Raw genomic sequence first — 20,116 nt, 5'->3', positions numbered from 1 at the left:
TTAGTACGTGCCTTTGTGCCCTGTGTAAGCCATAAGGTAAACGGTAATAGTCTACAGAATTGTTGGCCCTATCTTGCCTCCATAGTCTCCAGTGTCAAGTCTGTATTGAAAAGTAAGATGGATCGCCACCATTTCTTCTCCTCACAGTGCTTCTTGTAACCCTAGGTTCACCCAAGGAGGCCATTGGCGGAGAGGCGTCACGTGACCACGGGGTGCCAATGTTATTCTACAAGGGTGTCAAGACCCTGTCAGTTTCTGAAATAAATATTGGGAAACGGCGAGATGCAAAAGGCAACCTACTACGACAGCTCCGCAATTTACAGTGGCTACCCATATCAAAGCGCAAATGGCTTCAGTTATGATGCCAATCAGGTCCAATATCCCCGGGCCTCTCATGTGGAAAGTGAGTACCATCGACCTGCCTGCTCCCTGCAGTCTCCTGACGGCTCCGTGGCTCTGCAGAAGCCGGGGGAGATGGCGGAGAGCTGCGACAGGACCACAGCCATTCAGGCGGCGCAGTCCAAGGTTCATCCCGAAAGCAATCAACCGCAGGTGCCGGTGTCAGGCCCACCTCCTCCCCCACAGTCCCCCGGTGCTATCAGCCAAAACACAAGCAACGGGTCCAACCAGCCCAGTGCCAAGAACGGCTCCCCGACCTCTACGGCACGCAGCAAACACATCTTCCCCTGGATGAAGGAATCCCGTCAGAACACCAAGCAGAAACCCACCAGTAGCTCCAGCTCAGGTATTCACAGCCTAAACACTGATGCTGCTGACTTCACACAACTTGATAGCCTCTGACCATAAACTTACATAAGTTTTGCTGAGGGACGATACCACACACAGGGGGTGTGGATGGGTGGGCAGGTAGGGATTAGGTGAAAGGGAGACAAACTAAAGCATAACAATACTTTCTCTAAGAAGGTTCATGTTTAGTTTTTCCGTGCTGGTGTTGATTTTACTTGATCATTTGTAGTAAGAGGTTTGTGGTACCATATTGTATTATGTATCATATCTATTTGGATCTGTAAAGTTATTCAGGAGGTGCAGCCGAGTAGTTTAATCAACAAATTCATGACCAGACTTTTGTTGTATCGACATCTTGTGAGGGTTTAGTTACATTAACTTGAAAATTCCTTGTAAAATCTCTGAACACTCTACAACATTTTATACATGTGATATGAGGTAGCGAACTGTCGAGGAGTTGTGTGTCACATTAGCAGTGGGTCCCACCATTTGTTGTCCCTTTGGCCTGCAGCTGACTTGTCCCTACTGTAAACACGCATCTCCACTGATCACATAATGTTCCCGGAGAGACAACAAACAAACACACACAACAGTTGTTTCAGTTTGTCCTGGTGTTTTGATTAGAGGAAACTTGGTTTGTCAGTGTGCCTATGCGGGCAGGGGGCCGGAGGGGGTTATTTACTTCGAGCCAACCTAAAAGTTTAGACACGCTCATCTTCCCATGTTTTCTCAAGGCATAGGTTATATTTGGTCAGTAAGAATTGAAATGCAAAATTGTATTGCTTCCCTTAGATTTATGTTTGGGAAGGTATTTTCAGGATTATTTGATAACCTATCAACCCTCTAGGCACGTTTACTCACACAAACTAGACGTCCTGCTGTTCTTATGAGAGGAAAACTTGGTTTGGATGTTTCGGTATTTAGTTATTTAGAAATTAAGAGGTGCTGATCTTTTTGTAAATTAAGTGGGGAATGTTCCAATTGTAGGAAGTTTTTTTTCCAGTAAAGTTTTGTTTATTAACGTCTTTACTTTCTTTTTAATAGCACGCAAATCCTTTGCGCATGTTTTAAGCATAGATATATGCCAGATCTCGCTGTTGTAAATGCAAGACAACTTGGTGGTTTTGGCAATTTGAGTTTGGGGTGTTTACTTTCAAAAAGCTTCTGTATTTTTTTAAAAACTTTTTTTTAAGATTATCATCTTTCTATGGGCTTTTTATTTGTAAATTAAGTTAGGAAGTCCTTCACTAAAAGCATAACATGCAAAGCAGTCTGGTATCTTTCATGGTGATTTATGTTGGTAAGGCGTTTTCGTCAGGCCTCAAACCATTATGGCACCAACATTTATGGAAAGCCTTTTACGCACGTTTTACGCAAATAGATCCAGATCCCGTTTTGTTTAGAGGAAAATCTGCGGGTCAGGGTTGTGTTTAATTACATAGAGCCAAACTAAAAAAAAATAGAGATATCATCTTTACTTGGCCCTCTAGTTTTGTAATCTATTGGTATTTTATAATTATGTGATAGGTCTTCTATAGTAAGAGTTAAAATGTAGAGCAGTGTGGTTTCAATGCGCGTTATGCTTGGGAAGGTGTTTTAATTAGTCTGAGAAACACATCGAAGCTTTATCCAAAGTCTGTTGCGCACGTTTTTACGCACGTACACAAGCCAGGCCATTTGGAACGCACTGTTTCAATCCGTGTCGTTTTATGAATCAAACTAATTAGCCCTTTAAAAAAAAAAGAATCCAATAATCATCGTGTGTACACGTGATTGCCATACATACATGGACATCCGAACGTAATAACTTCTCTTTCATCTATGCAATAACATTAGATCAGGTTATGTCATGTTGCATTCCTTTTACTCCAGGTTTCTGCAACAGGTAGTGGAATGTATTACGTGTTGGCCGCCTGCCACAAATAAGTAGACCAACACCTTGCTCTTCTGTAGCCAAACTCCATTTTCTTTCTTATCAGTGAGGGCAGAGCGAGCTGGTTGATACACTGAAAAATACATAATGCTTGTGTTTGCATTATGCGTGTGACAATGTGATTATGGGGCAAAATGTCTTAGAGGGAAATCTGAGGTTACCTGATTCCATATCAGGTACTGGTCTATATTGTCGTTACATTTATTGTTTTGTAGTAGGAGTAGCGTGCACAACGTGTCTATACTGTGTTAATTGTCTTATGGAGCGCTGATGATAACACCAGTGTTTCACAGCAGGTAGCAGATTTATCAAATTCTTGAGATGTTGAACAGCGCTCCACACGCACGTTGGGTGGGAGGAGGAGGAGAAAGAGAAAGAGTCGAGGATGAAAAAAAAAGAACTGTTGCCACTTAAATTGGCATATTTATCTAGTAAACGTTCAATCAGCACCACCGCCCCCTCCTGATCGTGGAGAGTTTTGCTATCAGCTGTGCATGTGTTGTCACACGATTTTGCTCTCACACTCGCTGCCCTGTCTCTGCCTCTGTACGTCTGTGTATGTCTGTAATGGATTACTGATTGACGTCCTCCTCTCCTTCTCCCTGACAGTGGAGAGTTGCCCTGGAGACAAGAGTCCTCCGGGGTCAGCAGCATCAAAGAGGGCCCGGACAGCTTACACCAGCGCTCAGCTTGTGGAGTTGGAGAAGGAGTTCCACTTTAACCGGTACCTCTGCAGACCACGGAGGGTTGAGATGGCCAACCTGCTCAACCTCACAGAGAGACAGATCAAGATCTGGTTCCAGAACCGCAGGATGAAATACAAGAAGGATCAGAAAGGCGTCGGGATGATGCCTTCTCCGGGTGGACAGTCCCCGCGGAGTCCCGTGGGCCCAGCTTCCGGTGGCGGATACCTCAACTCTATGCATTCTCTTGTAAACAGTGTACCATATGAATCCCAGTCGCCGACGTCTTACAATAAAACTCATCAAAATGCATACGGGATGGCTACGTCATATCCCCCTCCTTTAAACAATTCCCTCAACAACTGCCCGCCCTCCCAGAAGAGATATCCCGGGACCGACTCGGCCACGCCCGAGTATGACGCGCATCCCCTCCAAGGCAATGGCAACTACGGGACGCACATGCAAGGCAGTCCCGTTTATGTCGGCGGAGGTTACATCGACTCAATGCCCAATTCCGGGGCCTCTGTTTTCGGTCTGACCCACCTCCCGCACCCACCGTCCGCAAACATGGAGTACAATGGAGCAATCACAATGGGCAACAGTCAGCATCACGGAGTGTGTGATCCGACACCGACGTACACAGACCTAACGCCGCACTACTCTCAGGGAAGAATCCAGGAAGCGCCCAAACTGACGCATCTGTAGCATTGGCGCTGCCTGGATCACTCCGCCCATTGTCTTATCCACCTCCAGACATATTACCGCTTTGTTTCTGCGCCTCCTCACGGCTTCCACCTTCTCTCTGCCTTTGTTTATGTTTTCTATAGTTTGATGTGTGAAGTAGCGTAGGATGAATAATCACGACTTGCTTGAATTTTTCTCTATTTGCTCGTGTCATTGTCTCACAAAGACCTTTATCTGGGCTGTAGGACGTCTAGAGCGGGAGGGAGGGGGGCACAGTATATGCATAGGCCTATTTAATCTTTTTTTTTTTTTAATTATTATTATTTTTTTATCTCGTTTTAAAAAGTCAAACAGGGTATTATGAACACATGTTATTCATTTTTAATGTGAATTTGTCTTTTATTTATCCGCAGTTGAAGAATTGTGTTTTTGCATTTTGTTGCACTTGTGTAAGGATCCTCAAGAGCCACGAGTTGGGATTTATGAGGGAAATACATTTTCAAAAACAAGGGTCATGAGCTTACACGCAACCTCCCTTGCTTATTGTTTGGACTTTGTGATGTTATTTATTTTATTCGGTGTAAAGGTAAGAGTCCTTTAGTATTATTTGACACCCCTCCATCTTTGTGTGGGGAGAAGGTTGTTGGAAAACTAGCGTCTCGGCCCCTTTTCTCAGCCCATGTAGTCTGCAGGAGCTCCTCAACGGGAGCAGCAGCAGCAAACCATGTTGCAATTATAGGCTATGTTTCCATTTTCTTCTTCTTCTTCGAGGAGGTGTTTTATTTTCTCAGCGAATGTAAAATCAATCAGTCATGCAATAAGGGTGGGAAGAAGGACACACGTTAGCAGTTTCTTTATTGAAGACAAAAGAAACAAACACCATCATTTTTTTCCGATGTCATACATTCCATGCTGCTCCAGTTCGAAGAAATAAATAAAAGAATTGAAATATAAATAAAGTATATCCTTCAATTTTAATTTAGACTTCTCAAAAACAGTCCACATGGTCACAAAATTAAATACAAAACACATCTCTTAAAATTAAAAACTAAAATGTACTTCTTTTGGTATTATTTAGTGTCCAAAAAAAGGAGGTGAAAAATCACACATGTATTTTTACACAATTGTCAAAGAGAGGGCTGATAAAACAAAATGTTTTGACAATAACAAACCATGAATGATAATATATCTGTATTTTTTTACGTCCAAATTAACGTGGAATCATTGGCCATAATTACAATTCAATACCATGCAGGGAAATGACCGCACATTAAGTCAAATATTGAATAAAGGCCACTTGATTTTTTTTTTCTTCCTTTTGATTTTCGACGTGAAGAAAACACTTGGGTTGCCCTCTCCCCTCCTCTCATCTGCGTGGGCACATCCATAATAATAAAAAAAATGTCACCCGGGCCTTTCTGGAGATTCTGCAAGAAGACAACAAGCTAAATGAGAAATCGTTTAAAAATAATTCGCATATATGTTCAGTCAGTCAAACGCGGCCAGAGAGGATGCAGTCTGAACTGGAGTCATAGAGGAGTTTATTTGTCTCGTTATTCTGCAGATTGGTAGATGCCATCGTATAAAGCCAGTTCAATAGGAATAGGCTACCTCATTTTGGATGAAGGCTACAACACAGCAAATTATTAATGGAAAACCGAAAAACGACAGTATATTCATGTGGGTTTGTTTGACAAAAAATGAAAATGTTCCATAGAAATGATCAAGCCTTTTTTTATGTCTTTCTTTTAAATTATTTGCAATAATTTCCACGCACTTACAAATACCGAAAATACAATACAGACACATCTGGAACTAAAGTGCTCTTATTTTGATTTGTAGTTTTAAATTTTTTTTAAATTATTTTTTAAATGCAGACATTATTATATTTAATATGCTCAACGAATCATATATTTTCAAATCAGCAAAAACATTTTGGACAATGTGTTTAGTCTACAAGCCTTTGTTATGTTTTTGTGGCGTTGCAACATAATTTCTTCTCATTAATTTTGCACTAAAAATCATTTTCAGGCCAAACTGATTGATATCAGTGGGCATGAACATTACTGGCCCTGACATATGGTCAGCAGGGAAACCTAGAACAATTGAACCATGGTGTGTCACAGCAAAGAAAAAAAAAGCTGATGCACTGAGTATTCCTACATCCAACACACACACACACACACACACACACACACACACACACACACACACACACACACACACACACACACACACACACACACACACCAAGAAATACACGCGGACACATGCACACGCATACAATGATTTGACCCATATGGACAATACCCAGGTAGCACATAAACAGCGTTTTAACTGAAACAGAAGACTTGTGTTTCTTTCATTGTATTTATATCCGTGGGAAAGTGGTCCTAAATCATTCCTGCTATAAAGATAAGTGTGGAGGACAGGCTGGGCTCCACCAAATGCCGCCACCCACTCCTTTCCATGCACACAAAGCCCGTGCGTAATTCCAAAAAAGCCATCCGTCTCTTCCCCTAGCAACTCTGTCCTTCACAACAGTCTGGTCCGCTCACAAACCTGCATGTCTACTAAAACGAAAAAAATACATGAGCGTTGAGTAAATCGCATTCACAATCCAAAGATAAAAAGCCAGGTAGAGAAGCTGCTTCGCCCTACTCACCGTTGGCGCATTTCTAAAAAGGGAATTGGTCGCATCTCGTGCAGCTGGGTTCTTATTTATCTTTTAAAACATCCCTCCAGCGACAACCAAGCTATAACTGCGAGCACAAACTGGTTCTAATCTGAGTGCCCAGTGTTTCTCGCCGCTTCCTGGCTGCATTTGATCCGGGGGAGAGTTAGAAGCCTTAAATGTGTTGTGAGGGCACCGAGCTGTCAGACCTTTTGGCGAGTAAGATTGATCGCGCACAGGCTTCCAGGACTCTTTGTTTGGTATATAAGCAACAAACTGAGAGGCCTAACCACTTCTCCTTTTCCCTCTTTTACTCACTAAGCCATATTTTTTTTTGAATGAAAATACAACATGCACTGCCCGACGAAAAACATCCCAAATGAGGCTTTCACAGATTATTCTGGAAGAGCTATGAAACCAAGCACGGCGGGGAAGAGCAATTCAATAACAGCCCCATCTACATAATAACACTGCAAATGGATTCGTTGTAAATGGTCGATTGTAACTGTGTTGATGTTTGCGCCATTGCAATTTCAGGTAGAAATGATAATGGGAATACAGTGAGAAGCCTTTCTCAGTATTGCAGTGTCCTGGTTCAACGTTGTGGCTTCCAGGTCCTAACACGAAAACACAACCATTTCAGGCATTGGGATAACATTTAAGAGGAAGCAGCAATTATGGTGGCTCTTTAGTCATCGAAAAATGTGACCATTAGCAATCACAGAAGAAAGAGCTCCTGTATGTGTAATCTGGTGTTGGTGAGTATGTGCGCGCACGTGGGCGCGCATGACCTCGTTATAAAACCGACCTTTTGTTGGAATAAACGAAAATCCTGTATGCCTTTATTATCATATCTCTTTAATCCGCATTAATGGTTTATAATAAAACAATACTGTTTGTGAGTGCGGATGCAGGGAGCCCATGCTTGTGGCTCCCTTTACAAGTGTCTGCACCATAGCTGTAAATGTTTAACTGCTGTTGTGGGATGAAATGGTCTGAACGTGCTCATATCCGTCAGTATTAACTTAATGGATGGGCTTTTTATTGCAACACATGCCAATGGATGCACTGCATATGTCATTGTTATGCATCTTTGAAAAATCACATCGTGTCCACACGGTGAATAGACTGGATTGCTGGGGTTTGTTTCGAGAAGTCTCAATATCAGTTTTTGGGGTTTGTTATTTTTTCTGCATCTCAAGCCTGAGTCTTGCCGATATGAAAAACTACTGGCGTGAAATGTGTGTGTGTGTGTGTGTGTGTGTGTGTGTGTGTGTGTGTGTGTGTGTGTGTGTGTGTGTGTGTGTGTGTGTGTGTGTGTGTGTGTGTGTGTGTGTGTGTGTGTGTGTGTGTGTGTGTGTTTGTGAGTGTGTGAGTGGTGTGGTGGGGGCGTTCTCGACTGACATCCTCAAACAATACGAGAAAGAGGAGTGCACGAATCCGCGCACCCAAGGCTGGGCTCCTTCCCTGTAGCTAATAGTGAGCGTCAGCCATTCTTAAAAAACACATTTTGTAGCTTAGTGGACTGGACTGGAGGGCGCGAGGAGGATAAACTCAGCGGACAAAGATGTAAATAAAAACAGTCGTCCCCCAGCTTAGCGAGGCGTTCTTCATCAGAGTTTTTGGATCAATCAGACAGACAGTGGCTTCTTTTGATTAAACCCCAAATTGTCATTGGGCAGAGGTAATCATGTGACAGGCAATTCGGTCCAATTTCAACCTTGTCTCCATGAATTCAATAGTTTAATAGTAGCTCGGTCCCCATACGGCCGTAATCAGTGAAATAGAAAAAACACCACCAGGAGATTTTTTTTTTTTAATGATTTTTTCTTTCTCGTCACCACTGAGCCGCAACATTTATAAAAATACGCGTGCAAACTTTCCTCGGCTCTCAGGGAGCGGAGATGAATTACGAATTCGAGCGAGAGAGCGGTTTTATCAATAGTCAGCCGTCGCTTGCTGAGTGCCTGACATCTTTCCCCCCTGTCGCTGATTCATTTCAAAGTTCATCAATCAAGAGCTCGACGCTTTCACGCCCGACACTCATTCCTCCTCCCTTTGAGCAGACCATCCCCAGCCTGAATCCGGGCAGCCATCCGCGGCACGGCCGGCCCAGACACAGCCCCGACGGATGCAGCCCGCTGCCCACCGCCTCCTTACCCCCGGAGTACCCCTGGATGCGGGAGAAGAAAGCCTCCAAGAGGAACCACCTGCCGACCTCCACTGCGACCACCATCTCCAATGGAACCGTGTGCTTCTCCCCGAAAGGTGGGTGCTTTTATGGATAGTTGTGCTGCAAAACGTCTTTACTATCTGTTGCTAAAATGAAGCCATACAAAGGCCCCTCCTAAAACAAACAAACAAACATGCTTTGGTGGTTTTATTCTGGCAGATTTATGGTTAGTACTTTGCTGTGTGTGAAGCAAGACCAAAAAAAAAGTTTGGGTAAAGTTTGGTGATGTAAGATGATTTATTCCCCTGGTCGAAGTAGAGTTTTGATGTGTGACAGTAATGAAGAGTGATGGAGTGCCTTTGCCGAGGAGGGCAGCTGGAGCATTCATTAGTATCCCACACCAGCCTGGACCTCGCTCCTTTTATACTGCACTGTTTTTGCTTCACGCTCATGCTGGACGTTATTTTATGTGTGAAACAATCTGATGAATATAATGTTTTGGATAAAGGCTGTATAAACTTGGATCAGTAGCTCCAGCGGCCATTTTGCTGCAGCGTGTTTCTGAGTCCCTCTCTGGTGGATTGTGATAGCCATAACGTTAGATCCACGGGCAGCGGGGTTATGTAACTGTTGTGTCCTGCGTTTTAATCCCACGCTACCGTGGTGCTTATTTTCCAGGCTCGCCTGAGATTGTGGAGAGCGGTGGGGGAGGAGGGGGCTCCCGGCGGCTGAGAACAGCCTACACCAACACACAGCTGCTGGAGCTGGAGAAGGAGTTCCACTTCAACAAGTATCTGTGCCGGCCGAGGCGGGTGGAAATAGCGGCCCTGCTGGATCTGACCGAAAGACAGGTCAAAGTCTGGTTCCAGAACCGGCGCATGAAGCACAAGCGGCAGACGCAGAGCAAGGAGAACCACAACGGGGACGGGAAAGGGCCCGGCGCCGAGGACGGCATCCACAGCGACGAGGAGGACGAGGGGCCCCTGTACGAGCAGAGCGGGGCCCTGCTGGAGAGAGATACCTGCTCCTTTCAGAACAACACGCAGCAGCTTCACAATGGAGAGTCCGCGAGCTTTGCTGCTGCGCCGCTGAACAGCAATGACAAAAATCTGAAACATTTTCCCAACCCGTCACCCACTGTTCCGGGCTGCATGTCAACAATGGGCCCCGGCTCGGCATCTGGCCTGGACAATGGCGACAGTCCCCCGGCCCTGGATGTTTCTTTACACGATTTCCAACCTTTCTCCTCGGATTCCTGCCTACAGCTCTCCGATGCAGCCTCGCCGAGCTTGTCAGAGTCTCTGGACAGCCCCGTAGACATCTCCACGGACAGTTTTTATTTTTTCTCGGAGTCTCTAACTACAATCGACCTGCAGCACCTGAACTATTAACTCAATCCAATCAACATAAGCCTTTTTCAGGACAATACATGAGGCTACGACGATATTAACTCTGATGTTATTTGTATATTCGGCACATTTATTCTGTTGATATTTGACTTGACGATTAATACAAGGTAAGGACGAAATTAAATCACTGAAATAGCTCTACTCCAACGTGGCTTGTAATTGCCATAACAACCTGATCCCTTGGAATGGAAATTATGAGTGTATGTGAATAATTATATAATATTAGGCCTATGGATCCTGGTCATTTTTATTTTTGTATAGCTTCCAATGTCTTGGATATTTTTGTTAGAATACAATTAACTTGCTACAATATTTGTTCTGGTGTTTGAGTCGTTTCTTTTTTCCGGCTTGATATTTCTTCTTGAATTATTCATGGGTGAAAATATGCAAAATAAAAAAGTAGGGCATGGAGAGATAGAGACGTTATGCAAATTAACAACAGGTTGGTGATGAATATAAATAGTCGGGTCTGCACTGAGTTGTTGAAGACACACAGGAGTTGGAATTTCACTTTTATTATTTTATTTAATTTCAACATAATCCAAATTAGTTTAAGTAGTTTGTCGAAAGATTTTTTTTTCCTCTAAAGAAGTCTGCTTATGAGTGCAAAAGTAATTCACTTTCTCACTTAAAACTTTCGTGGCACAACTTTAATTATCAGTCAAATTACTTATCATAAAATATCTAAACGTTGGTAACAAATTATTGATGCAAAATGTTAGTATTTGTTTGTTAAAATGTCTTTATTTGAATTATTTAAATTTGCCAAGAAATGTAAAGCCTATTTTATGCTGTTTATAGAAACACTAACAGATCATTTGTATTTTTACCTTCAATTTTAATACTATGTAGAGGGGAAAAAATAGTAACTAAGGATCTTAGTATGACAGGACTTTTTTTTTTTTTAACATTGCGTGCATGTTGCAGGCAAATACCCGAACCATGTTTGTCTTCAGGAGCTCATAAATCACTCCGTGGCATGAATGAGACGGACATTAAGGAGACCAATTGTGGCGTAATGCGCACAAATAAAACCCCACTTACATTTTTATACGGGACTCCCCAATTCCTTGGCTAAAAGGGGCTGTGGCTCTGCATGCGTTTGGTCATAATTCATTTTTATAGCTTGTTTAAACACGGCTTTGGCTCGGCGACAGCAGCAGCGGTAGCAGCCTGTTCAGGTTATGAGCCTGCACTCTCTCCCCGTGCGTTAAAAGTGGCCCAAACTCAAAACAGACTCGACGAGATGTGATTTATCAGACATATAATTACTAAGAATAGCTTATTTACTGCGTAAAGCGAATATCATCATCATGGTTTACTTGATGAAGAAGGTGTTTGGGGGATTTTACAACATTATTGGAGCAGCAGTTACTGTTGCACTTTAGAGTCTTTAGTTCAATAGAGGGATTATGAATGGTCCTGCTCTATTGTATTGCACTTCATTTGACTTATGGGAATCAGTTATTAGCTCATGCACGGTTTAATTCAATATTTTAGTTTTCTTTAACGGGTTTGTACATGAGAACGACAAAAAAAAACAAACACCGGTTGCAACGCCAGCCTGCACGGATCGATTCAGAAAGTATCTACACCTGCAAAATTCATAAGCTCCAACCTTTATCGAAAAATCTGGAAGCCATGCGAAGCTCATCAACTGGCTGAACATTAGCCTATTGGGTAAGTGGTGTGTGTGTGTGTGTGTGTGTGTGTGTGTGTGTGTGTGTGTGTGTGTGTGTGTGTGTGTGTGTGTGTGTGTGTGTTGGGGTGTATGCACGGGTAAAAGCGGGGGCAGATCTTGCTGTCCTGCACTCTGACTAACCACAGGGCCCAGTGTGACCAAATCATTCCGAGAGAGCGCGCCTTTTCTGCGCACATGTGTTCACACAAAGAGCCGAGAAAGCTCCGAGGCCAGCATGGCGAAGTTTCCCAAAGCAGGCAAGATCCACTGCGCCCACTCACCACTGTTGCAGAGGCAGCTGGGAAGACATGAGAAAAGGGAGGAGGAGGTGGGTTGGGGGTATTGACCCCGCTGCGCTTTTTTCACTGGTGGGAAGTTTGCATCACTTTTCAGTCTTATATTTCTTGGGCTTCGAATTGTTCATCAAATTTTAAAAGCAGTGCTGGTAGAAGTATATTGATACTTTACTTCAAATTAACAAGCGCTATTACACCGTAGAAAAAAACTCTAAACATCACACTGTACTCAAAATGTTTACCAATGAGGAAGTATAGCGATATTAGCTTCAAAGTCAATGATAGTGTATCAAACTATAGCCAAACATGGAAGAAGCAATTTAAGGATGTTGCTCGTAGAGGTGGCACGTGTTGGGCTGGTAAATTAAAAGTAAGAGTAAACAGTACAATACTCCCCTCTGATATATTGTAGAGTAAAATTAGTAAAAGTAGGCTATTATCTCGAAACTGCACTTAAGTAGTCCTATTGACTTAATTACTTTCCAATGTTGCCTGCAGAGGTCTTTGAAATAGGCTTCATTGCAATAAAATATACGAACAATGTCACCATACATTAGCAACTGCGGTTCTGGGTGCCTGACGGCAATGGCCTGTGGGGGCGCTCATCCTTCCATGTGATCCTCTTCCTCCCTCTTTCCGTCCTCCCTCCTTCCCTTCCTCTCGCTCCCTCCCCTTCCTTCCTCCCCAGTGAGAGGTTGGGCACATTACAGCCGCAAGTCTCCAACGCACACTTTCCCCCTGCTCTCCCTCTCAGCGCTGCTTTTCTGTGGCCCTTAATTTCTGTAACAGCTTTATTTGATGAACTTAACAGGATAATCAGCCCACACTTGCACCTCGGGCTATATGTGCACATTAGCTCCACGACGGGCCTCGCATTATCATATCATTTGATCACTATAGTTACATGCATAATGAATTCATGTGGGAGTGAAATCAGGGTAGATAGCAGACCCTGTGACCCGGGAGAGAAAAAAATTAATATCACATCAAATTAATGTTTAATGTGTTGTCTTGTCGTTTCATCACCTATGACCCCGCAGCAAGCACTGACAAGTAGGCAAACATTTCTAATGCGACCTTGATGGGGAAACAAAGTTGTAAAAAAGGCTATTTTTGATGGAACTGAAGTACTTTCTGTCTGTGTCAGGAGTGAAACCTTGTCTCTCCCTCACTATCACACTGTGACAATATTTGCTGAGAAAATCCCTCAATGTTCAAGCGTGGAACATTTCTCACTGGAATGGGACATTGATAGCCCACAGATAGCCTGTGGCAGTGGCACACACTCTTAGCCATCCATCCATTCAGGAGAGAATGACACTGTTATACATATGACATCACGGCTGCTATGCGCGGGCGAATACAAGCACTCACGGAGGGCACATGCACGACCGCGTGTGCGCATAACCACCAATACACACACACACACACACACACACACACACACACACACACACACACACACACACACACACACACACACACACACAGTGACACCTATTCTCGTCTCTATTCCAAAAATACCGTACCTGAGGTCAGAGTGCTAGGTCGTCCTCGTGGTAAGGTTGCAGAGGGTGAAACGTTAATCTCTCCCCGGTGGGAGAGCGCACAGCAGCGCAGTGTTTGCAGTACCCCGGCTCTTCATGCGACCCCGGAGCTGTCCACCGCCGTCTGCCTCCCAGCTCATTGTTTGCTCGGCCAATACATTAGTGGCGACGCGCGTCACCTTGATCGACGAGCGCTTGGAATTTAAATAGCCACTCAAACACCAATCTGTCACCGGCTAAGGGGATAAGGACAAGTACCTCACTGGCTGACCCGGGCCCACGTGACAGCACCCGTTCATTGATATCGGCCCGCGCGCCCCCCCCCCCCCCCCTTCCTCTGATAAGGACAGAGTATAGGTAAAGGTTGGCACGGTCAATCAGGGTAAGAGGGGAGAAAGGAAGAGATCAGAGGGTGTCTGTGGAGCGGACGGTCCCTCCGTCCCGGTAGAAACAATGCTACAATGAGCAGCTTCTTAGACTACACAGTGATGAGCGGTGAAGGTGGCTCATGCTCTGTCAGGGCTTTCCACTCGGACCACGGGATTACAACTTTCCAGTCCTGCGGGGCTACTGTCAACAACTGCGGGGCAGATGGCCGTTTCATGGCGAGTAGGGCCTCTCCTGATGGCATCCCTCACCAGCCGGGGTCATACCAGTCTACTGCGAGCTCTCTAAGTCTCTCCTATGGGGCCCATCCGGCCTGTAACTCTAACTATGGACCCCAAAGTTTCTGCGCTACGTATAACCATTACGCGCTCAACCAGGAAGTAGAATCTACAGCGGCATTCCCCCAGTGCGGCCCACTGATGTATTCGGGTAACATTTCCTCCTCCATGGTCTCTCAGCATCGCCATGGTTACAGTGCCGCCCCCCTGGGTCAACTGCAGTATACCCACGCCGCCTATGGCGGCGGGCACGAGCAGGCAACCCCTTATCCTGGGTGCTCAAACCCGCTATCACCTCTGCATGCATCTCACCTGGAGGCTTGCTGCTCACCTTTGTCTGAGGGTGCCTCGTCTGCACAGACTTTCGATTGGATGAAAGTTAAGAGGAATCCACCAAAAACAGGTGGGTGTTGTTGTATGTGTGTGAGAAAGTGGTGCCAGTGGCCCAAAGTCTGTAAAACAATGCTGCCTTAAGTGGTCCGAGCTGGTGTCAGTATGGTAGATGTTTCCTCTATGGGATACTTGGATGCGCATGAGCGTAAAGACGCCTTTAGTGTAAGTATATTGACCTCAAATTTTACACCTTAGATTCTTCCGCATTTCACTAATCCACCAGTATAATAACGTACGTATCCACGCTGTTTTTAAGTATCTTATTAAATCTCTTGCATCGTTTCAGAGTAGTCGATATTAATTAGCTGCTGCGTAGAAGTTGCTCCAGCTGCGCGTAAAAGTTAAGTCTTGTGTTGGCACAGAAAACAAACTAGATTACCCCTTTCTACACGTTCACAGTGATTTGTTTCCCTGTCTGCAGGAAGGTCTGGTGAGTACGGTTATGCTGGTCAGCCGAACACGGTCCGGACCAACTTCACCACCAAGCAGCTGACGGAGCTGGAGAAGGAATTTCACTTCAACAAGTACCTGACCCGGGCACGACGCGTAGAGATTGCTGCTGCGCTGCAGCTGAATGAGACTCAGGTGAAAATCTGGTTTCAGAACCGGAGGATGAAGCAGAAAAAGCGTGAGAAAGAAGGGCTGCTGCCAGCCAAAGTACCATCCCCAGACCCGGGAAAGAGCATTCAAGAGAAATTGGACGATGCCGCATCACAGAAGTCTATATCAGCCCCATCTACTCCTTCTCCCACATCCTCCATGGTGTCTTCCACGGGGGCTGATCCTTACTCCTCCAACTGAGGACCAACTGCCTCTTTACCTCTTCGGGCCAAGGCGGCCTCTCTATACCAACTTTCATATCAAATGTATCAAAGCCAAAGTCTTTGTTGATGGATGACATTTGTGGACATTTATAATGAGTTAATGCACTATTTTGGAAGTTTGGAGAATATGGACCACTTCTTGGCTATCGATTTATTTTATATTGGTGTAACGTGTTTGCAAGAACGATAGTATCGCTGTCCAAACAAGTGTAGGCCATACTTTAAAATGTGTCCATTTGCTTTTGATATATGGCGTAAAATCTGCAATTTGCAAGAGATACCCAGTGCCATCGTTAGACCTGCCCCTGCCCCGTGCTGCTAAACGTGCCACTGTAAAGTCACAAATCTGCACACACAAACAAATACCTCAAATGTGCCAAAGTTGTGCGTAACGGCCACGCCCGCTCTGATTGCACTGGATGCCGTCAATTAGGCATCACACAGTCAACGAGACGACCTCGTTTATTAATCGTTATTGAGTGCGTTGTTATAGTAGCTCCTTAATCACTATCACTTCCGTGTTTCAGGTCTGTGTGTGTTGACTGTCTGAATGTCTGTCGTGTGAGATTTGCATGATGCGTAATGCTTTCATGTATTATTAGTGGGGCGCTGAGTTTTATCAGTTGCGGAACCGATCATTTATGGCTTTGTATGTTTCAGGCTTCTATCTGCTATTTAATCCAGTGGAGCACTTCCAAACTGTTTTGTCAGAGACGTTTACGGGTCAATCATGTGTATTAAAGTGCGTTTACCTCTAAAGCTTTTCAACTGTGTCGTTTCTGAGAGGGACGTTTTGGTAGAGAGTAAGTTAGAGAGACTTGTAAGTTGATTTTTGAAGTAAATGTTAAATCTAAATCCGCACATTAGACATTTATTTATGCTCTGCAGACCTAACAGCAAACCTCTGTCCCACCATCTGAGAAGCTGCACGTGTCTGTTTCACTCACCCCAAAGTCCCTCAATGTATGCGGCCGTGCGCGTTCCCGTCTCTGGGGTAACGAGTTATTGGCATAATAAAGGCATGTTTATCCATGGAGAGGATGAGATCGCGGACGTCAGCGTCATTTGTGATGACAACCTTATCGAGCACTCGGCTTATTGAGGGGATAAAAAAGAAACTCCATTGATTAAAACATCGAGGTTAGGCTATAGACAAGGATGGGGCCCCACTGGTCTTGTCAGCGTCAACTCCTCAGTCCCCATGTTACACGGAGGTGTCATCATCTCCACCTGATGACAAGATGAACTGTGAAAACTTGCAGCACTGTGTGTGCACAATTGCTTTAACAAGTTCTATTTAAGTCTTATTTAGAAACTTTTTTTTTTAACTATAGTGATTTTTAAACTGATAACGATTAAATTGTTTTTAAAATAAACTTATAATGAATGTACTTCGTAATTGTGTGTTTACCGGACTAAAAGCTGGACATTTTGTGAGTTTAGTTTGCCCCTTTTAACGTCCCCATTTTCAAACTATAGGAGAGTTTCCTGATTCCTTTGTTGTTTTAATTCCTGGTGTGCAAGATGCGAGTCCATCTTACCATATAAGGGCAAAAAAAAATGCTGAAAGCGCCATGATAAATGAGCGACATTCACCTTTACCTTGGATCCACCTGCAGTTAGCGGCTGTATCAGAGCTGCAGAGACCTGCTGAGGCTGCTGCTCAGTCCAATTCAGCAACAACAAACATGGAAATAAGAGTAAGTTACGTAGCCAATCTCTCTTTTTTAACTCGTCGCACGTCTATTTATTTTCAGTATGTTGTGTTTTTCGACACTGAGACTAAAGGATGTTTTGTATTGAACCTGACAAGGTTAGTTTAGTAACTATAGACACCCTCATTTCGTTGTTAGAGGCGTTGTTTCGGTATAAATAGTTAAGTATGTACACAGACTTGTTGCTCGGGGGCCTGTGTGTGAGGCCATGCCGTCAAAAATACGCTTATTGGCTTTGAGAGACACATTATTTTGTTGTAGCAAATAAATAAATTAAAATGATAAAAAAAAATACCAATATCAAGCGGTCGGTAGTATTAGCAATTGGTGCTTATGACAATGCTATATTTTCATTTTCACTATTTCAACAGGAGATTGTAAATTAATAAACAATTACAGATTATGACACGAAGCGAAAACGTTACACTTTAGTGCATTGGGCGATATCAGCATTTCTTCTTTTTTGGTAAATTATTAAACATATTTTAAAAAATTTCATATTGATAAAGAATGAATAGGTTGGATGAAAGATAGATTTTATTTATCTGAAAAACATTTTTTTTTAGTTACTTTTAAGAGCAAAAATATACACGTCAGTTTTTTTCTCATTAAAATATCTTTTAGACATAACAATATCTTAAGAGTCGTAGCTTTCGAAAATATCTATTTCATAGGTTATTTGCAATATTTTTGTATAATAATGAGGGTTACAAGTTTTTTGAATCACTTTGATAATACAATTTTTGTAAGCCGTCTCATATTCCCATAGTGATTCTTACATATCTCATTCTTCAGCTATTACAAATTACCCAGTGTTAAACACGAACCGACGGCTATTTCATTTCAGAGTGTCACGTGTGTCCTCAAACCTAAAAAAAAATACTCTGAATATTATACTTAAATTCAGGTCAAATTTATGTACTCGATATTAAGATTAAAGAAGGCCTATAATTTTCGATTTAATTCATCTCGCTAATGGCAATTTGTGTATCTTACTGTAGAAATTAAATATAGCAAAATGAGAAGCTTTATCTCTGTTCGTGAAGACTTCTTCACGACCCCCGGGTCCCCTGAGGAGGTTACCTCAGGGACGCGGGGGTTTCCCTGCACCCTACTTTTTGACTTTAAGTTCTCTGAGACTCCCTCTACGCCCCTCAATAGAAATCCTGGGGTCAATCCTCGGTCACGGTCCGAGTTTGTTGCCACAGCACCACCCAAACCTAAACAACAGTTTACAGACCACACTGAGCAAACAAGCACCTCTACAATACAGTCATAGTCCAGCTAAGACGGCGTGTTTGACCAAAACACCCTCACATTCCGCGCTCAATGCTAAAAATGACCTCAGCCATGTGAGATTGAACATTTTTACTGGTCCGACCTCCAAAATCTGGCCCTGCGCGGCTGATGGTTCCCATTAAGGCCCCGAGATAAACACATGGACGATGACAGATGTTCAGCTCAATCCGTTAAGGCTTTGTGAAGGAGGAGTAAATGTTTAAAGATTCTGACTTCAAGAGGTAACGATGAAATTATGTGGATAATTCATTTGCGCATATTTGATGTGAATAAAACAGACCAACTAACGATTTGTGCCAACGATATGAATACAGCACATTAAAAGTGACTTTTTGACATTGATCGTCAGACATTTAAGCTCTTAAAATAGCTACAGCATTGGAAATAATATTAGGCCGTTTCTTCGACCTGGAGGCAAATATTGAATCTCTTTTTTAAAAAAACACATTAACCTTGATTTTAATTTCGGTATTCCCCATAAAGAAGTACGGAAAAACACAACACAAATTCTGATTCTGACACTTTATAATAAAATTCTACAAAATATGCTCATAATTTACTTATAATAAAATCAAAAAAAATCTGCTTGTTAATGTATAGAAATTAACTTAAGACATGAGCTCAAATAATAATATATTGAAATTTAAAACAATTTCAAATAGCAGAAAAGAAGGCCGCCACAAAGCCCAATTTAGAAATGTCAATGATATACTTATAGCAAAATGTATGAAGTTGTTGTGTCTGAGTTTTGTTATTTTTTTTTTACATTAATAAAATACTAATAGATTTTATTATTTTCCTCAATAGATATTTAAAAAAAGGGGTTTGCAATTATCATCGCATTTATTTCAGCTCTCTATACATTTTTCTTGTGTTTACATTTTTCATCTCTACATATTAGTGATGGGCTTATATTACCCTATAGTATCGTAATAGTCAGGTCTTTATTATGACTTAGCCTCAAACATTTTCCCAGACAACTGCATCCAAGCTGTAAAATAGATCATTTAAACACATGGTCAGTTAAAGCTAAAAAAAAAAAAAAAATCCTGTCTGGGACTAAATTACAGGGACTTGAAAATTCTTTACTACACTGCTTATATTTTCCTTAAGACTGAATAGAAGCACTTATAAGCAGCTTGTGATAATTAGATTCCTTTACTCCAGCAGTATCTCTGGACATAAAAAAAAAAAAAAAACATAACAAAAATTGGGGGGCACAAAAAGGAAGCAGTGTTGACGACAACACCCACAGGCCACCAGAGAGTGTGCAAATATTTATCTCAGAACCACACACACTTTAACACACACTCAGCCATGCAGCCCAGATATTTATAATGAGGCTGTATGTAAACCAAAGCTAACACAGGTGTTTGAGGACATGTAGGGATGA

At 42.9% G+C, this 20,116-nt stretch overlaps 3 protein-coding genes across 5 annotated transcripts; all 3 read left to right on the top strand.

Annotated features, from left to right (window-relative positions):
- The first annotated feature begins 164 nt into the window (after positions 1-164).
- On the top strand, positions 165-4,982 carry hoxa3a (homeobox A3a). The gene is made up of 2 exons (XM_069698864.1): positions 165-745; positions 3,290-4,982. The coding sequence occupies exons 1-2, from the start codon at positions 283-285 to the stop codon at positions 4,066-4,068; spliced, it is 1,242 nt and encodes a 413-aa protein (XP_069554965.1). The 5' UTR covers positions 165-282; the 3' UTR covers positions 4,069-4,982.
- A 3,275-nt stretch (positions 4,983-8,257) lies between these two features.
- LOC138621065 (homeobox protein Hox-A2a) lies at positions 8,258-10,609 on the top strand. Of its 3 annotated transcripts, none has more exons than XM_069698842.1 (3): positions 8,265-8,290; positions 8,788-8,989; positions 9,573-10,609. In XM_069698842.1, exons 2-3 carry the CDS (start codon positions 8,899-8,901, stop codon positions 10,283-10,285), a joined length of 804 nt encoding a protein of 267 aa, XP_069554943.1. In that variant the 5' UTR covers positions 8,265-8,290; positions 8,788-8,898; the 3' UTR covers positions 10,286-10,609. The 3 variants fall into 3 exon arrangements, with proteins under 3 accessions (XP_069554933.1, XP_069554943.1, XP_069554951.1); XM_069698850.1 differs by lacking the exon at positions 8,265-8,290 and adding an exon at positions 8,390-8,405; XM_069698832.1 differs by having other exon boundaries at positions 8,258-8,989.
- A 3,673-nt stretch (positions 10,610-14,282) lies between these two features.
- On the top strand, positions 14,283-15,686 carry hoxa1a (homeobox A1a). The gene is made up of 2 exons (XM_069700287.1): positions 14,283-14,895; positions 15,307-15,686. Exons 1-2 carry the CDS (start codon positions 14,289-14,291, stop codon positions 15,684-15,686), a joined length of 987 nt encoding a protein of 328 aa, XP_069556388.1. The 5' UTR covers positions 14,283-14,288.
- Positions 15,687-20,116: the final 4,430 nt, after the last annotated feature.

Source organism: Brachyistius frenatus, unplaced genomic scaffold (genome assembly GCF_029030835.1).
Source record: "Brachyistius frenatus isolate BFR_SWC_R1_liver_20210118 unplaced genomic scaffold, ASM2903083v1 Contig_2, whole genome shotgun sequence".
Lineage (NCBI taxonomy): Eukaryota > Metazoa > Chordata > Actinopteri > Embiotocidae > Brachyistius > Brachyistius frenatus.
The sequence above is the reverse complement of the archived record's forward strand: the minus strand, read 5'-3'. Positions and strand labels throughout refer to the sequence as shown.